The sequence below is a fragment of the Ambystoma mexicanum genome, chromosome 3q (assembly GCF_040938575.1).
Source record: "Ambystoma mexicanum isolate Mex_15411 chromosome 3q, UKY_AmexF1_1, whole genome shotgun sequence".
Lineage (NCBI taxonomy): Eukaryota > Metazoa > Chordata > Amphibia > Caudata > Ambystomatidae > Ambystoma > Ambystoma mexicanum.
Window position 1 is genome coordinate 260244886 of NC_090926.1, and position 25473 is coordinate 260270358.

At 49.9% G+C, this 25473-nt stretch overlaps 1 protein-coding gene across 8 annotated transcripts in view; it reads left to right on the plus strand.

The window, feature by feature from the left end:
* Positions 1–25473, plus strand: part of STAT2 (signal transducer and activator of transcription 2) — a 1902691-nt gene that overhangs the window by 1548346 nt on the left and 328872 nt on the right. For all 8 annotated transcript variants that reach the window (XM_069653700.1, XM_069653696.1, XM_069653703.1 and 5 more), the window contains exon 20: positions 5018–5157. In XM_069653700.1, the coding sequence (XP_069509801.1) occupies positions 5018–5157 (140 nt within the window). The remainder of the gene's footprint in view (positions 1–5017; positions 5158–25473) is intronic.

Below are 25473 nucleotides of genomic sequence, written 5' to 3' on the forward strand. Positions count from 1 at the left end.
GAAGAGTGCTCCTATTTTAAAATTCCTTTAATTTCTCAGTTTCTGAAAGGGCTCACTAATGTGTTCCCTCCGTCATCTTTCCAGGTGCCCGGTTGGGATTTGAACCTTGTTCTCAAGTTTCTGATGGGTGCTCCATTTGCGCCTTTGCATTCATGCCCTTTGAGATTGTTAACTCTGAAAACTGTATTTTTAGTTGCGGTCACTTCCGCTCGCAGAGTGAGTGAGTTACAGGCACTTTCAGTTAAGCCACCCTTCACTGTGTTTCATAAGGCAGGGTTGTCCTTAGAGTTCGTCCTTCTTTTCTTCCGAAGGTGGTGTCGGAATTTCATTTAGGCCAGAAGGTTGTTCTTCCGGCATTTTCTCCTCCTCCACATCCTGGTAAGGAAGAGGAGAGGCTACATAGGCTTGATCCTAGGAGAGCGTTAAGCTTTTATATTTCACGCATGTCCCGGGTCAGAGTGGACGATCAGCTCTTTTTTTTTAATTTTTTTTTTTTTTTAAAAAGGTTTTGTATTATTTTGAAAACAAATAAACAATACAAACCAAACTTGCAGCATTATTTACAACAGACTCATGAACATCAATTAACGCACATTACTGCTCCCCAAATCCCTCCCCCCTCAAGAGCTTGTTTACGTTTCTCGTTCTGTATCTGCTGCGTGTGGCCGGATATCGCTTCCTTCCAAAGCTGCAGAATCCATTATTGTGCCAAACAGTCCTGTGATTAACACTCTCCAAGCCATCAGGTTACCCACATCGTCTTCCCCACACTTGCTACATGCCCCCTGCCACACTACCGTTAGTGGACGATCAGCTCTTTATTAGTTACGCTGGAAAGCGTTTGGGACAGGCTGTGACGAAACACTTTGTCTCGCTGGATTATTTTGGCTATCTCTGAGTGTTACCGCTTGGCGGGTAAGGACCCACCGGTCGGTTTACGGGCCCATTCTACCAGGGGTATGGCTGCCTCTACTACCCTGCAGAGGGGTGTTCCTATTCGCAACATCTGTGATGCAGCCACCTGGGCTTCGGTACATACTTTTGTACGTCACTATTCCCTCGATTCCATCCGGGGGCAGGATCTGGCCTTTGGCAAGGCGGTCCTTTACTCCGCAATTTGATTGGGCATGCTAACTTTCTGTTTTCTAAATTCTTTTCCCACCTCCTTGCATTGGTACTGCTTTGGGAGTCTGTCATAGATATGGAATACGTTGGAGGACCCAATCCCCTCGAAGAACAAGTTACTCTCTTACCTGGTAACGTTCTTTCGATGGGATGGTCCGACGACGTATTCCATATCGCTCCCTCCCTACCTTCCCCGCTACAGAATTTCTTATGCGATTGCAGCTTACGTTTCCGCAAGGCTTTGTGTGTCAGACTGGCAGAAGACTGGTGGCACACGTTCTGGGGAAAAACTACAACTGAGGCTAGGGGCAACGTGCGTCCTACTTATCACATCGGGTGACATCGGCCATCGGAGGAGGTCCTCGAGGACGGTGCATCGACGTCATCGACGCAGGACGCAGACGCCGAATATTTTCAGAAGCGGCACAGCTGTGGTGATTACTGTCATAGATATGGAATACGTCGTCGGACCATCCCATCGAAAGAACGTTACCAGGTAAGAGAGTAACTTGTTCTTCTCTCCTTGCATTCTTACAACAATATCCTTATACCAATAACAATAAAAAATAAAACCATAAAAACCGATATGTGGTCGATAACACTCCTCAACTCGATGAACTCACTATTCACTCTTGCTCCCTCTCTTGCACACTGCAGCCACCCCGTCTCCCCATTCACCCTCTCCCCTCTTAGCACCCCCCTGTTGTTGTCACCTGCAAGAGGTGTACTTACATCTGCGTGTTCACCTGAGCTCCTCCGTCACGGGGTCCCAATAACAGCCTGCACCTTCCTAGGAGCTGTGTCCCGCTCCAAAGAGCAAACAGGAATTCTATGAAAATGGCTCCTGCTCAACACTGTTGGTTGCGCTCTTAGGACTGGTCACTGTAAGTGGGCACGGCCTCTCCAGAGATGCAGCCTTGAAGCCCCCGTCTGATGCGGAAAAATCTGGGATCACGTCAGGGTCACCAAAAATGTAGAGAAGCGCCTCAACTCTGACCACAGAAAATACAATCCACCAGGAAAAAAGGCCCAGCACACCTCTTGCAAGGAGAGCATGTCTTTATTCTCATAAAAGCCAATTACGCAGTAGCAACATCGGCAGTCTTTAAGGGCATAAGTCATCATAACTGACGTACATCACATTGGGTACAAATCAGCTGGTTGGCACGACCCTATGAATAGGTGGCCTACTCCATATGAGATGCCAGGTCATTGGTCCCAGCTTCTCCTGCCCATCTTTTTCCACGTGGGGCTCTTCTCGCTGCGTCATCAGGTGTTAGCAATTAAGTATGCAACACATAACATTCCCTACCAGAGGCCTGATGTGCACCTGGTTTTGCAAACTTGGGCTCAGAGGCTACATTCAAAGTCATCTTATCTCAGAAAAGCCCCCCTCGATCCCAGACGCTTCAGCGCCATTCCAGGCCTTCCCACTCTGAGCGCAAAATGTGTTGCTTTTCCTCGCTGGCACCATGCAGCACTAATCACAGGGGACTTCGATATTCTGTTTGTGATCTTGGTGAGGAATGGGTGCTCAAACGGCTTTATGGTCTGGGGTCTTGGGTTTGCTGGTCACTATAACTTAAGCTTTTGGCCGAACTGGGTCAGGGGCACGCCCCCACCTTCTCGTGGCATAACTGCTTGCTGGGAGTTCTCGGTCCCCTTATGGCCTTGCAGGGTGAATTCTTTCTAGGTTACATGCGTTGATTTGATGAGACAATGAGAGGCTTATGGATCTGTGTGAGCCCGGCCTGTCCCCCTCCCGCCACAGTCTGTGTTCTGTGCTCGGGCCTACTGTCATGGCTGCAGTGCATACCCAGGCCTCGATTCAAAGATTGCTGCTGTTCTTGAAGTTGCTGTTTTGCGTCTAGTGCAATCAAGATCTATTCTCGCTATATCTTATTCACTATTACAGCTCCTACCGGCACGCCTCCTCCCTATGTGCTCCCCAGGTATCTACCACACCGCCCTGGGTCTCTGCCACATTCAAAACCTCTTCAGGCCTGGGACGATCTCCCCTGCGTCCCAACACCTGTCGGCACTTACCCGAGGGCTCCACGATCATATGGTCAGTCCTACACTCACACCCATGCTAAGTTCAGGGCCCTAGTGGAAAGGGTGGTAGACACTCTAGGTTTGAAGTCCACGTCAGTGCCTACTCAGGGCTATGAACTGACAGATGTATTGGATGAGGATCCTGTGACAGAATGTAACATGCCACTTAATCCGACAATTGCAGATCCCCTAGCCTCCTTGTGGCAGCACCCCTGCTCCATTCCCCCAGTCAGCTCTACCTTTACAGGGAAGTAAGGGCCGGCGAGAGGCTATCCATAATTTCTGGCTACTCGCCCTTCTCCGGAAGGGCTTGTTGTGCAGGCAGCCACAATCTCCACCAGGCCTGCGTCCTCCACTTCTAATTTGCCCCCAGATAGGAAAGGTAAAAGGTTGGACGCAATGGCCAAGAAGGGCTTTACTTATGGTAGCATGGCACTGAAAGCCACCAATGTTGACTGGGTTCGCAAAATACTATTTTGGGTTATGGAAAGCTTTGGAGCAGGCAGCTCAATTCATCCCTGAAGGTGAAATGCGGGATGGTTGTTCATGGCTGGTGGAAGATGGAAAGGAGGTGGCCAAACAGTTGTTGCAGACTTGCCTGGACAGGCCGACTGGGTTGGCCGTTCTATGGTGTCGGTGGTAGTCTTGAGGAGACCAGCATATCTCAAAACTTCTGGCTACTCTCCGAACGTCCAGAATAGGCTACTGGACATGCCTTTTGAGGGAGAGTTACTCTTTGGCCAGAAGGCGGTTGACTCTTTGGAAAAGTTTGAGGAGTCTAAATTAGCTGCATTATTGCTGGGCTTAGCTGCACAGCCGGCCAAACCTGCCGTCAGCTTTGCTTCTAGAGGCTACAGGCGCAATTTGCCTTACGGCAGGAAAGCACAGCTCCCGCAGGCCAGTCAGGGGAAGAAGCGTTTCTCATGCCACGGAAGGGGAAGAGTGGCTTCTAGAGGACAGCAAACAGCGGCGGGGGCGGCTCTCCCCTCCAAGCCACTTTGATTTCCCCAGTTGGTGGACGCGAGTGCTGCTTCTGCTGGTTTGCAATAGTTCGGTAGAATTTGCTGGTCAACTATGGGTTAGTTAGCACAGGCCTCCCAGCTTCCAAAGAGTCCAACTCTAGATGCATAGTATTCTATATCCAGCTCTGCTATCAAAAGGAAAATAAACCGCCCCCTGGTAGGCCTACAACCCAGTTGACTAGAGCCAAAGTAGCTCACACCTTTTATGAGACATATTCTGTTTGCATAAAGGTTCAAGGCAGCCGCTTGAAAGTTTGTCCATACATTTTCCAGCCAGTACTGAATAGTCTATGACACTGGAGCATGTGAGTATGCAGGGAAAACTTCATTGGATTTTTTTGGCTAGTCCCTACTACCCAGGAGGTCATTTGTAAATTTCATGATGCTCCCCAGGACGCAGGATATGATGTGAGTGATCTATTCCTCCATTTGTCTTTCCTACTTCTGGATTGTACCACCTCCTGTGAGGGGTAACCTTAGCATTCCATTCTTGACAGATTGAGCTCATGTTTTGAACCTCTCAAGGAAAGGTTGTGCACTTTTATACTTGAAGATGCACTGCTTTCTTGGAACCTTTGGCAGTCACTAGTTTGGTGCTGCGGGTAGACCTGTTGCCTTGTGTATGCAACTAAGCATTTATGTATTTAGCAAAATAACCGTAGTACAATTTGGCTTTGTAGTGTGGATGATAACCCCTGTAAGTCCTGGCATGCTTCATGCTGCTCCCATTTTGGAATTAATGCCCAACCTACAGCTTTTCGTCACTGTGGCCACCCCTCCCTTCTCCTAATATGTATTTGTTGTCATCCATCTAGGTATGTAATGGGTTTTGTTTGTCGTGCCACGGAGAGGTCGCTGCTGAAGAGAAAAAGGACTGGGACATTTCTTCTTCGCTTCAGTGAGAGCTGCAAGGAAGGCGCTGTCACATTCTCTTGGGTGGACCATCAGGAGACTGGTATGCTACCTACCTTCCCCTTGCACCTTGTTTGTTTGCCAATCCCCAAGGACCTAGAGCTGGTCTATGTTCCCATATCATGGTACCCTCAACCTAATCACATATTTGCTTGTGTCAGATGTCAAGTTGCAGAATCCTAGAACATTTTTACAGAATGATTTCCCTTTTTTGTTTGTAAAACAAGACTGGAATTAAACATCTGTGATGACAGAAGGATTTCCATAATATCAGAGATATTTGTTCCATCTTCACCCCAATTTCTCCTGACCTCCACCTGGGAGTAACACATGCCTCCTCACTCCTTGACTAAGTGAATTCCATTTCCCATCTGTCAAAATGACCTCACTGGAATACTGCTGCATTTTTAAAGGTATTTCTAATGTATTCTTTCCTCCCACAGATTCCTTATCCTAGAAATATCCTATAGGCACAAGTCTAGCTTTGGCAATGTTTTCAGCCTCTGAAGGCGAGGGGGAACTTACAGTGGATCCGCATTGGCTCTGCTTAGCATAGTTGGGGTCTATGACTCTGGATGTATGCCATGTGTGTATATTGTTCTGACTGTGCTCCATGACCTCTTTTTCCTTTTTCAGTGCTGCCAGATGCTCCTTTGGGACAACACCACCTTCTGACTGTTGACCTGTGTTATACCCCCTCCACGCCCCCCACCCCCGTCCCCCTGAAGGCCACCGGCTTCAAGCCTGGAAAGGATTGTACAGAGCCCTTGTGGATGTCAGATCCGGCCCAGTACTTGGTTTGGTATTTGAATCATGACACAGAGGTTTGTGGCTCTTGCCGACTTGTGCACCCTAAGGCCATTAAGGAGCATGTCACTAAGATTTTCACCACTCTACTCATGGGCAGGAAAACTCCAACTACGTCCATTTCTCCCTCAGAGCAGTTGGCCTCCAAAGTAGAAATGCCCTAGTCCACCACCTAGGAACAAGGTCTTCACCATTTAACACTGCCATTTTGGATCCTGTTCTGTCGATGTGGATGAAACCTGCTTTGGCTCAGGACATGGATTACAATTGGACAGGAAAACACATCCCACACCTTATGACCCGAAGTTTATGTCCCCTCCTATACCCCAACCTTAAAACTTCTTAAATATGTGCTTCTACTGTTCTTCGCCAGTGAGGTTCGCGAAGGTACTGTTCTAGAGGTTCGGGGAGGTACTGTTCTAGTTGGTCCCAGAGTAAATAAATAGCACCTCCGACATCTGAAACTTGCAGGGAGTTTCTCAGGATTAGCGCCTTCCTTTTTACTTTCTCCCTCCCCCCTCTGTGAGAAATCCGAAGGTGTCTCACCCACTAGTCCCCGCGGATCTCCCAGGTGGCCAGGGCATGGCCATCACCTTTGGATCCAGACCCTGGGGGTGAACCAGTGCGGGAGGATCACCTGGGTGAGGGGTCCTCGGGGAGTGGAAGTGGGACACCAGATGGTGAGACAGGGTATCCCGCTCTTCCCTGTAACACCTTTATCCCATCCTATCCGGTGGGATATTTAGAAACTCAAGACACTCACACTGTTTTTCCTGCACAAACACGTTTTCACGGACAGCACACTCTGGGAGAAAACAGACTCATACCCGAGCCGTGTACATGACCTGTCCCAATACTATGGTCAGGCAATCAACAATTACTCACACCTGACTTCCAGTACACTTCCCCACAGGGATAAAAGGCAGAGCACGAGAGCGCACTCTGAGTGAGGCAAAACACACAAAGGTACAGCAGTTTTTAGTTGGCAGTTGAACGAGGGGAGAAAGACGGCCAGGCACGAAAGGTTTGTGAGAGGGGCAACACCATTGACCTCATTGACAGGAAGCCGTTACTTTCAAGAAACCTTCAAGGCAGAAAAAGTAAGACCAGGAAACAAGGCTAATCCTGCATTGTGTGTCGGCGATATTGAGGGTCCTCTGGCGTGTCTGACCAAGGCGGGGAGGATCAGCAGACGCTGTGGTATTGTTCTTGGCTCCAAGAACAAAGAAGCGACGGAGAACAACACAGCCGTTCAGTTGGGGAGACCGGTCTGTGTTGAAGTCAAGGTTGCAAGTGGCAACATTGTAAAGTGAGCTATGGAAGGAACACTGTGAAACGCGTGTGATGAAAGACGCAAGTGAAGCTAAATTGCTGGTGAATATTTGAACATTCGAAGAAAAGATACAATACTGTTGACAGAGCGGTCCGGCACTGTGTATGTGCTCAATCGAAGGTCTCTGTATGGTATCTTGTCGAAAGGAAACGAAAGCAGAAGAAAGATGTGAAGTGTAAATTGTGTGAAGTGAATCGAAGTGGTCCTGGGGACGGCTTAAGCAAAACCCATCGTACATTCAAAGGTCTTTGATTCTGGTATCAAAAGGGGATCTGTGCCTGAATGAGGGGGATCCAGGGTCTGAGCCCGAACGAGGGAGACCAAACTGTGAAATAGAAAAGGGGTCTGAGCCCTGACGAGAGGGCCCCGTGGTCCGAGCCTGAAGTAGGGAGACCACTCTTGAACTTGTGAAAGTGAAACCTTGACAAAGGAAAGGAACTTTTGTGTTTTGTTGTATCAGGCTCTCTGCATTAAGAGACTGTCATTGCGAGAGAGACTTTGGCGGATGGCCTGATGCCTATGTGTTGAACTGTTACCTCATGGCCAAGAAACTTGCACGTGCTGCCTAGCCCTGTCCTGAAAACGTAGGGAAGGGAAGCAAACTGCTCAAGTATCCTGACCTATAATTTCTTGAAAACGTTTCTTTTGCGTATTGTTATCCCACACAATTTTGTATTTAGAAGTAAGGATTGGCAATAGGTTTATTAGTATATGCCCTTTTATTTTGACAGACTCCACTAGGACTGCATTATTATTATTTGATTGTTTTAGCTTGCCTCCCAGGGTATCTGCAGTACTGGTAAATTCTCTTGTGAGGTCTTTCTATATCTACCCAATGGGAACAGGCTCGATTTCATGGGGTTGACTGCAATCCCAGAGAGCGACGCAAATCGCTTCATTTCTTCTAGGATGTACTGTAGGTTTTCTTCTGCATATCTCAGGTATAGCAGTATGTCGTCGGCATACAGTGATATGAGATGGGGTCCTCCCTTCGTATAAAACCCCACCGTTTCATATTGTTGTCTCAAATATATCGCAAGAGGTTCTAATGCGAGGATATACAACATCGGAGACCAGGGGCACCCTTGTCTGGTGCCTCTGCTGAGCTGCCATTTGTCCGAGATATACTCTCCCGTCTTAACCCTGGCCAGTGGAGAGCTATACAGCAATTTAACCCATTTTAGGTACCCAGGCCCTATTCCATATTCCTTCAGGGCCGCCATCAGCCAGGGCCATTTGACTGACTCAAAGGCCTTCACCGCATCTAGTGACGCAATTGCTACGTCTTGTATATGTCCTTCTGATTGCTCTATCTATGACGTGGTGTAGCCGCCTAAGATTGTCAGATATGATTCTATGCGGCACGTATCCTGTCTGGTCGGGGTGTATGAATTTGCCTATAACCTGTCTCAGTCTGTTTGCTAGCGCCGCTGTAAGAATCTTGCTATCTTGATTTAGCATGGATAGTGGTCTGTACGACCCGCAGTCCGTGCTGGGTTTGTTGGGCTTAAGGAGCGGGATGATGATTGCCTCTCTGAGGGTTTCTGGCAGCCTCCCTGTATCCCATGCTTCGTTTAGCATCTCCAGCAATGGGGGATGTACCTCTGCCCCGTACATCTTATAAAACTTGCTAGGGAGTCTGTCAGCCCCTGGGGCCTTCCTGGTAGGTAGTTGCTTAATTACCGCTTCCAGTTCCTCCAATGTGATTCTCTTTCTTCTGCGCTCAACTTTGGCAAACCTATATCCTCCAGTGTTTCCACGATCTGGCTGCATTCCCCTCCTGCTGTGTCTCCATACAATTGTTGGTAAAACTCGCAAAACCCTTTGTTCACTCCCTCTTGGGTGTCTAATATCTGGCTGTTCTTCCCCTTTGATGCCCTGATGGTTTTTCTAGGCGCTTCCTTTTTGTACAACCATGCCAACAATCTCCCAGGCTTGTCTCCGCACGCATGTTGCCTTTCGGTATATTTCTTATAATTCAGGTTACTTAGCCTCTCCCAGTGTCCCTCGCACTCCCTCTGTAGCGTACTTATAGTTCGAGGGGATTGGGTCCTCCGACGTATTCCATATCTATGACAGTATTCACCACAGCTGTGCTGCTTCGGAAAATTTTCTGCGTCTGTGTCGATGACGTCGATGCGCCGTCCTCGAGGACCTCCTCCGACGGCCGACGTCACCCGATGTGATAAGTAGGATGCACGACGCCCGTAGCCTCAGTTCCGTTTTTTTCCGCGAACGTGTTCGCTTCGTGAATCTCGGTACGCCTTGACTCTTTGGAGTTTCTGTTGTTCATCTCGGTTCTTCGAACCTGTTTGTGTACGATTTCTTCGTGAAGATGTCTACCTCGTCTTTCACACCGCGTCCGGGCTTTAAGAAGTGCGGGGACTGTGGGTCCAAGATGTCGGTCACGGACTCGCACGACGCCTGCCTCTGGTGCCTCAGGGAGGCCCATGACACGGATGACTGTGTCGACTGCCAGTCGCTCACGTCCAAAGCCTTGCGGGTGCGTAAGAAGAAGTTATCGGTAGGTAAGGTGTTCAAGCCCCGGAAGTCGAGGTCTACGGGGCTTTCGACGGATGACTCGAGGGGCGACTCTCCGCGTCATCGTCGGAAGTCCAGTGGGTCTCGGTCCCAGAGTCGGTCTCGCCACTCCCATGCCTCTTCGAGGCACTCCCGGAAGTGCCGTCATCGGTCGCCTTCCCTGTCCTCATCCGAGGACTGCGCACGTCGGCGGGTCGCTTACCCCACCAAGCATGCAACAGCAGAGGAATGGGCTTCCTTCGGGAAGAAAATGTTGGCGATTCTCGAATCGCAGGGCACTGGTCCGTCCGCGCCTCCGAGTGGGGTCTGTTGTGATCAGCCGAGAGACGCCGCTCGCACGCATTCGGGCTCGGGTGGTCGTCACAATTCGCGGGAAAGGTCCCGCTCGGACAAGGGGAATCGTTCTCAGCATGCCCGGCCCAGGTCCCGGTCCTCGACGCGCTCGAGACCGCGTGAACCTGTGAAGTCTTCGAGGAAGACATCAACGCCTGTGGTGCCGAGGTTGTCGACGGACTCTCTCGAGGCTCCGCCTCCGAGGAAGTCGTCGACGCCTTCGGCGCCCAGGATGTCGAGGGACACGTTCGTGGCTCCGCCTTCGAGGCCTGTGTCGACGCCGTCGATGCTGTTGGCGCCGCGTCTGGCGACGCCGATTCTCTCGGCGCCGGCGCTGATTCACTCGATGCCTTTCGGGGCTTTGTCGACGGGGGTAACCCGTGGCTCGGGGGAACCACCTAGAAAGGCTCTGGCCAAGGTCAAGCATGGCTTTGGTTCCAGTTCTGAGCCTGGCACTCATGCCGATTCTTCGAACGGGCGCCTTATGTCACGGGTCACCGAGTACTAAGGATGGTCGGCTCCCCCAGGGGAGTTTGTGCATGATGACCTTACGGATATCCTCGACATTGGTCCACCAACTGACCCGGTACTGCCATTCCATATGGCTCTGCAATGAAGGGTGGCAGCGGTTTGGACTGCTCCGGAGAGTCTCCCGGCAGTGAGCAAGTCTTTGCCGCGAAAATACCGCCCAGCCAGTAGTGACGACCCCTGCTACTTGTCCAAGCACCCTAGAGTTTGGTGGTGCAGGCGGCTACGGCCCCGGCAAAGCAGGCGTCGTAGCCTACCATCCCTCCTGATAGGGATGACAACCGTTTTGACGGCTGGGCGAAGAAAGTGTTTTCTGCAGGGGGTATGGCGCTTCAGGCGGCCAACTCGTTTGTGCCTTGTCTCGTTTCACGCACACTCTGTGGAACTGTGTTTCCTTGACGGCTGACCATATTCCCGAAGGGGATGAACGGGATGGTTTCCTTGCCATGATTCAGGATGCCAAGGATGCCATGTGTGAGGCCGTTCAGTCGGGTTTGGACATGGCAGATTGCGTCAGCCGGTCCATGGCGGCGAGCACCGTGATACGCAGGTTTGCGTGGTTGCGGAAGTCGGGGTTTGCTCCTGATGTGCAGGCCTGGTTCCTCAACATGCCCTTTGACGGGGAACATCTTTTTGGCAGCAAGGCTGACGAGAGCCTTGAGAGGTTGCATACCTCAAAAGCTGCAGCAAAGTCGTTGGTTGCTGCAGTTCGCCAACCTCTGCCTTTTCGTCCTAGGGGGCAGCAATGGAGGGGAGGTTCCTTTCATTATTACTCATCCTTTGGTAAAGCGAGAGGAGCTGCCAGTCAAAGGGGCCACCTTAGGAGTGCCAGAGGTGGAAAACAAGGTACTCGAGGTGCCAAGGCCTCTCGGACTGTTGCCACTTTGCCCTCAGGCAATGCCGCAGCCGCTTCAGCTCAGTCATGAGGCCATGTCCCATGGTTCGCCGGTTGGGAGAAGGCTGGCGCAGCATCTTGCAGAGTGGTGCGCCATTACTTCAGATGTGTGGGTTCTGGAGATCATAACCCACGGCTACTGTCTTCCTTTCCGGCAGAGGCCTCAAGACAATCCACCGGGGAATCTCTCTTTGAAGAGTCCGGATCCGCTCCTTGCGCAGGAAATTCAATCCCTGCTAGAGAAAGGCGCCATAGAACTGGTGCCTGTAGCGGAGAGGAACAAGGGATGGTATTCCCCTTATTTTTTTATTTCCAAGAAAGACGGGGGATTGAGACCCAACAAACTCCTCAGGAAGGACAAGTTCAAGATGGTTACTCTTTCTCAAGTCCTCCAGGCCCTTCAACTTCAGGACTGGTTGGTGTCTCTCGACCTCAAGGACGCTTATTTTCATGTGCCGATCCATCCGAAGCACAAGAAGTACCTGAGGTTTGCCGTTGGCGACTCGCACTTTCAGTTTCGGGTCCTGCCGTTCGGATTGACCTCCGCCCCGAGGGTCTTCACCAAGCTCATGGTAGTGATGGCAGCGCACCTCAGGAAAGGGGGGATTCACGTCTACCCCTACCTGGACGATTGGCTGATCAGGGCGCGCTCTCCCGAGCAAGTCCTGGATCATCTGTCAGTCACTTGCCGCTCCCTCCACCAGCTGGGCTTCTCCCTCAACTTAAAGAAGTCCCATTTGACACCTACTCAGAGGCTCCAGTACATCGGAGCGGTGCTCGACACATCCCTGGGGAAGTGTTTTCCTCCCCAGGTGAGGGCTTATCACATTCAGCAGATGGTGCACAAGTTTCAACTTGCCCAGACTCTCCCAGCGTTCGAGTTCTTGAGACTGCTCGGCCTCATAGCATCCTGCATTCTTCTGGTGCCAGAGGCCAGGTTGCGGATGAGATCTTTGCAATGGGCACTCAAGCTCCAGTGGTCTCAGTCCTCCGGCAGGATGTCGGACCCTGTTCAGGTGCCGTCTTCGGTCGCCTGGGACCTTCTGTGGTGGGCCGACGAAGGCAATCTGATGAGGGGGGCTCCATTTTGGCTGCCCTGGCCGGAGGTGACGATCGTGACGGATGCATCCCTCACGGGATGGGGAGCTCATGCCAACGAGTTGACAGTCAGCGGTCGTTGGTCTCTGACGGAGTCCAGACTCCATATCAATCTGTTGGAGCTGAGGGCTGTCAGGCTAGCCCTGAAGGCTTTTCTGCCGACTGTGGGAGGGAAGAATGTACTGATCCTGATGGACAACACGGTGGCCATGCACTACCTCAACAAAAAGGGGGGGGCAGGGTCACTTCCTCGGTGCAGGGAGGCGATGCAGCTCTGGTTCTGGGCAATCCAGCAGGAAGTTTCGATCTCGGCAGTTCATCTGGCAGGAGACGAAAACGAGACGGCGGACGCTGTGAGCAGGCAGACGCGATCTCTCACGAGTGGGAGTTGGCTCAGGAGATTCTCCTGGAGATCTTCGCCCTTTGGGGGACCCCTCAAGTGGATCTCTTCGCCTCCAGTGTCAACCGGAAGTGTGAGAGGTTCTGCTTGCGGGAATTTCCTCCAAACGGAGCCTTAGGAGACGCGTTTGTGGCGGAGTGGTCATTCCCACTGCTCAACGCGTTTCCTCCAGTCCCCGTCATCCCGCAAGTACTGCGGAGGTTACGGAGGTTCGGTTCCCGGATGATCCTCATTGCTCCGGCGTGGGCCTGGAGGACATGGTACCCGGACCTTCTCAACTTCTTTCTCAGTTTCTGAAAGGGCTCACTAATGTGTTCCCTCCGTCACCTTTCCAGGTGAGCGGGTGGGATTTGAACCTTGTTCTCAAGTTTCTGATGGGTGCTCTGTTTGAGCCTTTGCATTCATGCCCTTTGAGACTGTTAACTCTGAAAACTGTATTTTTAGTTCCGGTCACTTCCGCTCGCAGAGTGAGTGAGTTACAGGCACTTTTAGTTAAGCCACCCTTCACTGTGTTTCATAAGGACAGGGTTGTCCTTAGAGTTCGTCCTTCTTTTCTTCCGAAGGTGGTATCGGAATTTCATTTAGGCCAGAAGGTTGTTCTTCCGGCATTTTATCCTCCTCCACATCCTGGTAAGGAAGAGGAGAGGCTACATAGGCTTGATCCTAGGAGAGCGTTAAGCTTTTATATTTCACGCATGTCCCGGGTCAGAGTGGACGATCAGCTCTTCATTGGTTACGCTGGAAAGCGTTTGGGACAGGCTGTGAAGAAACACTTTGTCTCGCTGGATTATTTTGGCTATCTCTGAGTGTTACCGCTTGGCGGGTAAGGACCCACCGGTCGGTTTACGGGCCCATTCTACCAGGGGTTTGGCTGCCTCTACTGCCCTGCAGAGGGGTGTTCCTATTCCAAACAACTGTGATGCAGCCACCTGGGCTTCGGTACATACTTTTGTACGTCACTATTCCCTCGATTCCATCCGGGGGCAGGATCTGGCCTTTGGCAAGGCGGTCCCTTACTCCGCAATTTGATTGGGCATGCTAAATTTCTGTTTTCTAAATTCTTTTCACACCTCCTTGCATTGGTACTGCTTTGGGAGTCTGTCATAGATATGGAATACGTCGGAGGACCCAATCCCCTCGAGGAACAAGTTACTCTCTTACCTAGTAACGTTCTTTCGATGGGATGGTCTGACGATGTATTCCATATCGCTCCCTCCCTACCTTCCCCGCTGCAGAATTTCTTATGCGATTGCAGCTTACGTTTCCGCAAGGCTTTGTGTGTCAGACTGGCAGAAGACTGGTGGCACACGTTCTGGGAAAAAACTACAACTGAGTCTACGGGCGTCGTGCGTCCTACTTATTACACCGGGTGACGTCGGCCATCGGAGGAGGTGCTCGAGGACGGCGCATCGACGTCCTCGACGCAGACGCTGAAAGTTTTCCAAAGCAGCACAGCTGTGGTGATTACTGTCATAGATATGGAATACGTCGTCGGACCATCCCATCGAAAGAACGTTACCAGGTAAGAGAGTAACTTGTTCTTTCGACTGTCTCCGGGGAGCTGTCTACCTTGTTCATAATTGCCTCTAGTTCCCTCTCTGCTTCCCGTAATTCTCGGATTATTTCGCCTTGGAGCCCTTTGCTTTTTGATATGGCCGCTCCACTCACCACTACCTTAAACGGCTCGTACAGAGTGCCAGCCGAATCTACACTTCCGGTGTTTTTTTCAAAATATTCTAAAATGTCCTCTCTCAGGTCTTTCCTAAACACTGCATCTTTTAACGCCTCAGCTCTGAATCGCCATGTGGGGTTCCTCGCTCTGGGGGGTAGGTATTGCTATATTAGCATCAGTGGGGAATGGTCCGAGAGGACCCTCGCTTTATATTCCGCCAGCTCAATCTCTCCAGTAATCTCTGTGGAGACGAACATGTAGTCCAGTCTAGTGTGCAAGTTTTGTGGCACCGCATAGTGTGAGTAATGTCTATCTTGTGTGTGGCGCAACCTCCAGATATCTTCTAGTTGAAATTCATCTATTAGGTTCTTCAAAGATTTGGCAGCCGAGGTGGGTTTGCTTTGTTTCCCATCCGATCTGTCCATCCCCGGGTCTAGTGTGCAATTAAAGTCACCCCCCCATATGACTATCCCTCCCAAGTATGGGCTGACTTTACCATACAATGGGCCTCATCACGACTTGGGCGGTAACGGTATTAGCGCGGGCGGTATTAGCCCTACCGCCGAACTCCCCGGCGCTAATAGCGCCGGATCACGAGTTCGGCGGTAATGTAAGTCCCCATTCCCCACTGAGCCCATTCGGGAATGCCCCATTCCCCATTGGGCTCAATGGGGAATCTTCGCGCTAATACCGCCGGCGGATTTCCCGCCGGCGGTAATAGCGCGAATTTTCAGCGGATTTCCCCCCAGCTCAGAGCTGGGGCGAAATCCGCTGAAGCCCTGATTCGGCGGACCCTTAAATCCGGTGGTAATAGCGCTACCGTCGGATTTAAGGGTTACCGCTGGAGTCGTGATGCCGCCCAATGTCTTGAAATAGGCCACGCTATTTTGGTTGGGGGCATATGTGTTGATTATGCACACCTCTTTGTTTTCAATCAATCCCTTTATCACCACCATCCTCCCATCCAGGTCCTCTGTGGACCGTATTAGCTGAAAGGGTACATGCGGAGTGATCCAGGTGATTACTCCCCTGGTGTATGCTGAGTATGTTACCCCAATAGTAGTGCCCTTCCATTTTCCCCGTATTACCTCTTGTTTGGCTTCCTGGGGTTTCCTGTAGTAGAGCTATGTCAATTTTCTGCCTCCTCAAGTACATAGTTATCTTGTTTTTCTTTAAATAGCTGTTAAGCCCTCTGTCATTCCAAGTCACTATCTTAAGGTCTCCCATTGTCAGTCGTACCCTTTCTCACCTCTATCCCTCCTTGTGATTCGTTTCGCGCGCCATAGCGCGTGGGTATAAGATTGTTTCCCTACTACTACCACTACAAACTCCCCAACTCCCCTCCCTCCCGCCTCCCCTCCCGTCCCCAACTGTTGCCCAGCTCCATCCCTGGATCTCAGGCGATCCCACATTTGGTCCTATCCTGGCAAGCCAGTGGTAGGAGCCAAGCATGGGGTTACTGCACTACCGGCAACCCAACTAACCGATCTTTTGGGGTATGAGTTTGGGTTCTCTCTCCCTCCACTTTAATGCCTCATCAGCTTTGCACGTCATTGTCTATCATCCCATGTCTCTAATCAAGTCCCATTGTCACAGTTTATAAGGAACCTAGCATCTGGAGCCATTTTCTCGTTACTCTGTGCCGCTCTCCTTCTGTTTCTCTGCTCCCTCCAGGCAATTTTGTGCATCTAGCCATTCTGTCGCATCCTCTGGAGTCTCGAAGAATATTGCTTGATTCCTGTGAAACACCTTCAGTTTAGCAGGGTACATTAACATGTGTTTGTAGTTGGCTTTGCGCAGTCTCCTTTTAACCGTTCCGAAATGTAGCCGTCTCCTTTGCACCTGGAGTGTATAGTCTGGGTATGCGGTGATAGACACAGACGCCCTTTGTATGGTGCCTCCTTTGCGGAAATGTTCCAGGATCCTTTCCCTGTCTGGATAAGTTAATATCTTAGCGATAATCAGTCTTGGTGGCGCTCCCGGGGGAGCTCTCGGGGGTGGGTCTCCTTGTCAGCGCCCTGTGCGCTCTCTCCACTGCGAATCCTTGAGTGAGTGTCCCCCCTCTATCTCTTGTCGCAGCTTAGAATCAATATACTCCGTGAGGTTCGTTCCTTCCTGCCCCTCCAGGAGTCCCACAATGCGTATGTTGTTCCTTGGTGCGCGCCCTTCGGCTTCCTCCGCTCTATTTTCCAAATTGCTTACTTGTTGTCTCAGTGCGTGGATCTCTGATGTATGCGTTGCGCTGGCAGCTGTTTGATTTCACATCTTTCTCTCATTCACTTGTCCTTTCCTCTATTGATCTTGCGTCCTCTCTCAATAGGTTGACGTCCACCTGTACTTCGTCCATTTTAGCCTCCAATGATTCCTGGAGTGTGGTCATGGCAGCCTACAGTTTCGTTTCCCATGTCAGTTTCAGGTCTGCTATTTCCTCTAGGATTTGCTGGACGCCACGTGCTGGAGATGTCTCCCTGTGCATTCCTCTCTTTGTTCTTGGCCCCCTCCGTAGTTTGCAGTGTCAAAGTCCTCCATTGTGGCTTGATTCCGTTTCGTCTTTGGTGGTTTAGCTCCCATTGTCCTATATCCCAGTGTTACAGTCCGAGGCAGTTGAGGCCTGGGTATGTTGTGCCTACCTTCCTGTGCCCAATGTTAGATTTTGTCAGGAGGCTGTCACTATGCTGCCTGTGGTCAGTGTCCTTCGCTGGGTGTAGGCTTCCTCTTCCCCAATGGGGCCGTGGTTTCCCTCCGGTCCGTCTTGCAGTGTGCTCACCGTGGTGTCAGTTTCTCGCGGGTTCTGCAGTGCGCCACAGCCGGCTGCTCACCGACAGTCCGCAGCCGCAATGGACTCTAGCACACAGCCTACGTGCAGGTGTCCGCAGGCTTGTTCTCTTCGTCCATTCAGCGGATGTTCCTCTTTACTGGGCATCGTGTTCCTTTGTTCGCATCCCGAAGCCGGCCGACATTTTCTTGTCAGTGTCTCTTTGTTCGTCTCTGTTGCGGTTTCTGCTACGGTTGCCTCCATTCGCTTCCAATCTTCTCCGGGACAGGTTCAAACTGTGCCGAACGGTTTCCCACAGCCGTATTTGCCGTTCCAGTGACTCAAGCTACATTTCTTTCTTCTTGAGGTGCCGGATCATAGACAGATCTGCGGGAGCCTGCAGAGAAGACATCCAAGCTCATGGCTGCTAAGCCATGTCCCCTTCTTTAAAATTATTATTGTGGTATTTGAGGACGGACCGAGCTTCGAGAAGCAATGGAGTATTTTATAGAAGTATACAACAATACAGGTGCATAATGGAGCACTTTTCAGAGGTAACAGAACAGATATACATCGGGGGTAGGAGACGGAGGGGCACAGAGGAGGGGTACCGCTGTACAGGGTGGTGTGGCCTGCAAGTTCCTAGAGTCAGAGAGCAGGCCTCACAGGCGATTGTTACAGTGGCTTCTTTGATGTCACAGGACTCAATTTGATAGCCCTCATGCAGGTCTCGAACAGTGTCATAGGTCCTCTTGTGGTGTGCCCTACGAGACACCCTTTTCAGCAACTTTGGTCTTAAGTGACAGTGATAATGTATGCTTCATTGAAGGGCTGTAAAGCATACTTGGAAGATATGCCCATGCGTGGCCTATCGTCTCCCGCAGAATGATGGAGCACAGCATCCTCTAGGAGATGCGTGCCATCAAGCTTGCCAGATCCTGATGGAAAACTCTGTGGCCCTGCATCACTGTGACAAAAGAATGGTGAGGCGTCCCTGCCCCGGCGCAAGAACGAAGTGGACTATGGCTCTGGGCAATGGAGAATAATTTCTCCCTGTCAGCAAGGTATCACTACATATTCTCCCCACCAAAAATCTCGCCGTATATATGGTCATCTGGAACGGCCATAGGCAATATTGTTGGGGGAATAATTTTTGGGGTTTTTGGGAGAGGCGGTTGCGGGGGCGTCCCCCGCTCCTTTAAAAATAATGCAGGAGTTGCAGGGGTGTCCCCCGTAGGTTCCATGCCTTAATATCGCCGCAAAAATATGGCGATATTTTTGTATGGTGATATTTCTGCAGGGATATTAACACATGGAACCGTCAGCAGTCCATCTGTCCGCCATAGAGAGCATTATCGCATATCCTCTGAGCAGGTATTTATCACAGTCCCACTAGTAGGAGCTGTTAGGAAGTGTTGGAAGTTATTAGCCTCTTGTGGGGTGTCCTCAAGAGAACCTTTTTGTCTCCATTGTCCGCCTTAAGGGAAAGTTGTTCTACTCCAGGGAATGTTCATCACAGGAGTGTCTGGGGGATGCATTTGCTATAGAGTGGAACTTTGATCTCCTTACTGCGTTCCCTCACGAGATTGGCCAACCTCATCTTGATTGCTTTAGACTTGCCCTGGATTAAAATGTACCCACAATTTCTGGACATGTCAGTCTGTCCTTCCTGGTGCATCCATGTGAGAATGGACCTGCTCCCACATTCAGAGGGCAAGGTCCTTCATCTAAGCATCAGCAGTCGCAGCCTTCATGCTTGGCTGCTGAGGAGCTGAGAGATGAATGGGATCTGGCTGACAAGGTCCCAGATGGGCTGCATTTCACCAGGACGCCAGCTAACATGTCAATTTTCACCTATGGATAGGAGAAGCTCTCTGACTGGTACCAGGACAAAGGGCTGGATCCCTTTACTTGTCTGACCTAGTCCAATGTTGATTTTCTGCTTTCCTTGACCCGGACTGACTTTAGATTGTCACAGTCAGTGGGTTTTTGGCACCAGTTAGAATCTTTAAAACCACTCCTAGGCCGGGTTCTTTCCCGGTCAGAGGTGGCCTGACAGAGATGCCAGAAATAAGATATCAGAGTTAAGTGTGATGTAATTCAAGGGTTTTATTTACAGATTTTGTCAGGTTGGGATGTGATGAACGTCTCTAGAATCTAGGCAAAATGATAACAAAATGGGGAATTTGTCATTGGAAAGTGTAACAGGATGCCATTAATGATCGATTTCTCTTGAATAAAAACTAAAGGTATGCTTCCTCCCTCTATGTATCTCTCCCTCCAGGGCAGGGGTCTGCAACCTTTGGCTCTGCAGATGTTTTAGACTACAACGCCCATCAGCCCTATCCAGCAAAGTCAATGGTGAGGGATCCTGGGAGTAGCAGTCCAAAACATCTCGAGAGCCACAGGCTGCAGACCCTTGATCCAGGGTATTCTTATTGTTAGGGAGATTTTTACACAATCCTCTAGTGAGGGCCATGAAACCATCTAACCTTAATGTATAATAGTGAGTCCCACCAAAAGGAAGGTAAAGCTCTCCAATGTGGTAGCTCTGGCAGAGCAGTCAGGCTTAACTCAAGGGAGGAGTGAATGCTGACGGTGAATTAAAGTTTATCCACACAGATAAGCAAAGAAAACACACAACAGTGCTACATTGAAAATATTCACTATTAATAAATCACATATATATATATATATCTATATCTAGGCGGTCAAATAAGTGTGTAGGATAAAACATAAAGCGTAGTAAAATATAATTTATGTATAAAACCAGTAATGGTCATTTAAGACCCAACCCACTTGTAATCTAAATGTGTTGCCCAGTGCCTGGTTGTAGGCAAGCCACAGGGCTAAGGCATGGGAAGAAAAGGGGGACACCCTTTCTTTTTGCTATTCATGTAAAGCACAGGTGTTAGGGGGACCAGCTTTTTTATTAAAGTCTGGGGTGCTACATGCTTTCTTTACCCCGTCCCCACTGTTAGTGGTATGAAACCCCCACTCCAGACGCCTACTACCCATGTGTAGAATGTTAAGGGGCCGAATGCCCAGTGAACAGTGGGATAGCCGAAATAAAAGTAATAGAAAGGAACACTTACCTTGACTTGTGGTCAGCGAGCCAGGATCAGGCGTTAAATGCAGCTTGGAAGGCTGTTCATGTTGCTAAGAAAACATGATCAGCCTTCCCGGCGTATATTTATTTCCTAGTTCCGGGTTCAAAAATGGCCAATGCGTCCAACCACTCCAACTGAGGCCCAGCCCCTGTCGGACAGAGGAGCAGGTCTTCACTGTGACTTTTCTGGAGGCAATGTTGGTCAAATGCAGTGGTCCTTCTGGGCTCTTAAGCAGGCTGTGCTTGTCCGTAGGAGTCTTAGCTTCAACAATGATCTGTTGAAGGACTGCAGGTGTCCTCCTTTTATCCAGCATTTGACCTGGAGTTAACCCCAGGTCCACTAATGGTAAGGATCTTCACTGTTAAAACTTGCAGGGGCTGTACAATCATGGACAGCTACTAGCGAGACATTCTGCCCAGGAACAGACACTCAGTGACATGGATGTGACCAGATACTAGACAGTCCCAGCCCCCACATCTGGCCGCACACACAGACCGCCACTTTGCCCAGGAAAGCAGAGGCTTTGCCTGGCAAAGGGCTTTCTGTGTATTGCAATTTCAGACCCGATAGGGCACGAAGACGGCCAAAGGGCAAGTAGGCCAAATCACAGGCAAAAATCCTGTAGTAGAGACTTTTTTAAAGAGAATATGATACTCAATTATGCTGCAAAAGTGCATGAGTGAAAAGTAAAACACATGGTAGAAAATTATCCTCTGTCTCTGGCCATCCTGGGCACATTGTATTTGGAACCACAGGTTACAAAAGAAAAAATGTACAAGAATACTAAGTATCCTATCCACACTTCAATTTAAAATGATATGTGACGTTTTAAAAATACAGGAAATCCACTAAGGGAGACATAGGGCCTCATTATGAGGTTGGTGGTAACCCGCCGATCTCATAGGACTCCATGGGAGTGGGGGGACGGAAGCACCTGCACCATTGCCAACGGTGCTGGTGCTTCCGTGACAAATCTGCCTACCAGGGCCGCTGTGCCAGCCAGGGTCAGGCCTGTCGGGCGCAGGAGCCCCAGCAGACAGACTTGTAGTGTGGCGGTCCGGAAACAAGGGTGACAGTGAGCTTACCGGCAATCTTGTTTCCGGACTGCCACACTTGTAATGAGGTCCATAGTGTCCCAGTACTGCTAGATGTAAGGACTAATCAGTGTTCCCATACAAAATTAGCACAAAGCAAGAGAAGTAAAGCAGAAGGCTTTACTTATCCCATAGAAGTCTGTGGGACGAAAACAGCTAAAAGAACATTTTTCCTAACAATTGGGCACTCCAATTTGGGTGAAAGACAGGTGACTCACTTGAGAAGTTTAAAGTTTCGAAGGCAGTGGCAATATTACTGGGGGCTGCAGTGAAACAAACATCCGTGCAGACCTCTTCGGTGCTGGAATGCAGCGGTTGGTTGTTAAGATGGATTTCTGAACTCTGACCTGGAGAGCAGAGGTTCAGAAGGCCATCCTAGTTTCTTGGAACAGGGTTACCTCTGGACAAGCCAGACCAATCAGGGTAGCTATGGCAGGCGGTCAAGACTAAGTCCCAAGAGTGGTGAGGGTGACAGAAAGACCTCAATGAGCACACACCGCAAGGACACTTACAAATTTCTCCAGACAGGTGTTATATTATAAATATAGACACATTTATTACAAGGCCTTTGTAACATAGACCATAGCAAAGAGTCACAATAATACTGAAGTAAACCAACACATCACAATCAACACGATATATATACAAGACCAGAGGTGTCTAACGGATTAAGAAGCACGAAATATGTAGACCACCAAGATGGGGAGGAAAACAGGCAGTGCAAGTAATCTATAGAGCCAGTTCCACATCAAGAATACACCTAACTAAGAGGCAGTCCAAGCCCTACGAAGAGAGGAGCCTTATGCTCAATAGTACATGCACACGCTTGTGCCACTGGACAAAATAGGGTCTCTTCAAGGGTCACTAGCAGCTCAGGAAGGTGGATGCGGTCTATGAAGAACAAGTCCCCACTATTCAAGCAGGACCTAAACTTGCAGGCAGAGGCAGGTTGAGAGTGGGGGATAGTCTCGCTATTTCGCAACAGCGGTAGAAACAAAATGTGCTCCTGCGCTAGGGGCCACCGGTTGGGGTATGGACTACTCACCGGTCCCCGACGCAGGCAGACCCAGACTTCGCCAGTTCAGTCCACTTCGCTGGCAGGTTCGAATGCGACAATCAGGACGTCTCGACACCGTGTAGTTTCCGCGGTAGCGGCTTCAGGGTCAAGAGAGTCACAAGTGCAGCGAACTTGCACAGGTCGTTGCCACAGCAGGGCAACACGGTAACCGCATTTACTCCGGTCCGGGCGCACTCGTCTCACTTCAGATCTGGGAATGACAAGTGTACGAAATTCGGTGTGAGGGTGCCGTGGACACAGTGCAAGAAGTATACCAAGTTTCGAGGGTTTCCTCGAAACCTCGGTGATGACAGAGCAAACGTCCTGCGTAAGCTGGTCATCCCACTGGTTAGCCCTGCGACACTTCCGAAGCGGTTTACTTGCAGGGTTTGATGAAGGTGCCGAGAATAGTTGGTCCCACTATTCCAATGGGTCAAAGCGCCTTCGCATGCAGAGGGGTCTCGCAGGAGGACAGCGGGCTCAGGGTGCCAAACCTTCCAGCGGGTCACCAGTGGTTCCTCGACTCGGCTTCTTGTTGCAGGATACTTGGCTCCTTATCCTTTGTTCGTTTGAACTCAGGAGATCGACATGGTAGTGGTGTTTTCGGCCTCCTCTTATCCAAAGTTCCCTTCGCGCCAAAACGGAGAGGACCTAATGGTAGATCTGCTCACAAACACTCACTCCATACGTGGACCAATCACGGACAACGGTGGTGCCAGGCATTCAGGACACTCCAGACTCTCTGGCACCCAGGATGTGTATTGGGAACAGACATCCCAGCCCACATCCTGGAGGCACACACACAAGGCATGCAGAAGCCCGCGAAAGATTTGGGTTTCACGGGAAAGTACATGACCAAATAAGGACTGACCCGGGTCGGCTCGACCTGGGGAAGGTGAAGGGGCAAGATGGCCAACGGACAGGACAAAAAACCTTGTGGCATGGCCATTTTGGAGCCAGGCCACCTATTCGTGCCAAACACGGTAAGCGCGGATAACATGGAAAAAAAGGGTTCAAAACATAAGATAAACGATAGCTGCCACCAGTCCTGTCCGTGACACATCTGCACAGTTCATAATAATTCCAGCGAGAGTTTCTAAGGCCTTTGGAATGACTAGAGACCCAATGGTGCGGTAAAGTAAGTTACATTGCACTCTTGTTACATGTTGCACAAAAGCTGCAACATGAGGAAAGGACTAAGGGAAACAAAGTCTCCCAGTACTAACTGTCTTAAGGGCATGTCAGTTTCCCCATAAGAAGTGAGCGAAAGCCCAGAGGAGTGCGGCTGCGGGCTGCGCTTCTCTGGCAAAGGTTAGACCAGGGTGTAAAACAGCAGCAACATGTTTGGGGGTTGACACATGGAGGGAAAATTACATTCAAATATGAAATCTTTCCAAACATTGGTCTTTTAGCTTCTTCTCGTCCTTTACCCAGATGTGAAGAGTCCACACTGGACCTAGGCAAGTTCACATAAGATATAACAGGCAAGGGAGCGGAAGAGGTGTCAAGGGAGAACATGTGACTTTGACTGCTGTCCCATCTGGAGTCTCTCCAATGACAAAACAGATTTCAGAGATTATCTCACACCTCTAATTTGGGGGAGAATGCTAGCAAGCATAGGTCTCATTACTTCAGATGCTTGGGTCCGGGCAGGTGGTAACAAAGAGTTACTGCTTTCCTTTCCTAAGGTGTCCACCAAATTCCCTCCTCCTTCTCCTCAACTTTCTCAGCCAACAGATCATTTGCTCTTGCATGATATACGCTCCCTGTTGGAGAAGGGAGCTATAGGGCTGTGCCCTGTGAAGGCATTATGAATCTAGATACAGATAACAGATTCACATTTGTAACAAAAAAAAGGACTTTGTTTCAAATGTCAGGATGGATTAAGGCCTAACTTGCCCTACACTAAGGTAGGATTTCCCTACCTAAAGAACGAAGGATAGTCTGTGTCAGTAAGTACAATTTAAGTCTGTATGTGTCCAAAACCTATGCTTGCCCTCACATCTAAAGATATACAATGTGTTGGAATAGTATCATCAAAAGAAACAGTGTTCAAAAATAAAGTTCTGAGCTTCTTCCAGGTCGGTCTTGGTTCAGCTTCCCCTTCCCCAAGTTCAAATAGTTCCACAAAGAAAGACTCAGAGTTCCCTTTCCAAAGTGTAACACAATCCAAAAGTATCTCTGGGATTTCTCCAAGTTCGCCACAGGTCCAGGATATCTTGTAGTTCCCTTCCCCAAGTTCAGCACAGTTCCAAATGGTTTAAGTCTCTTGAGATTCACCAGTATTGCACAGTTCCCACTAGTGCTCCTTTTGACTCATATCAAAACAAATGCTCTCCTTCACTTCAGCATTTATATCTCACAGCCTTTGTCTCTGGGTTCTTCTTGGTTCTTTCCCAGGTTGGGCTAATCGGTCTAGGGGCAGTTGTCGGACCACATGGTCCGCCCATTACAGGTCACGCAACCGATAACCCTTGACACTTTGTGATGCCCTTAATCTTTCTTGAGTAACAGTGGTTCAAGGGGATTGTGTCCTCCGACCTATTCCATATCTCTGACAGTAATGTCCACAGCTGTGCTGCTTCGGAATGTTTTTAGGTGTGGGGGTCCTACGTCGATGACGTTGATACGCTGTCCCTTGAGGGTCTCCGTCGAGAGCCGACATCACCGGATGTTATATGTAGGACACACGACGCACGTAGCCTCAGTTCTGTTTTTTCCGCGAACGTGTTCGCT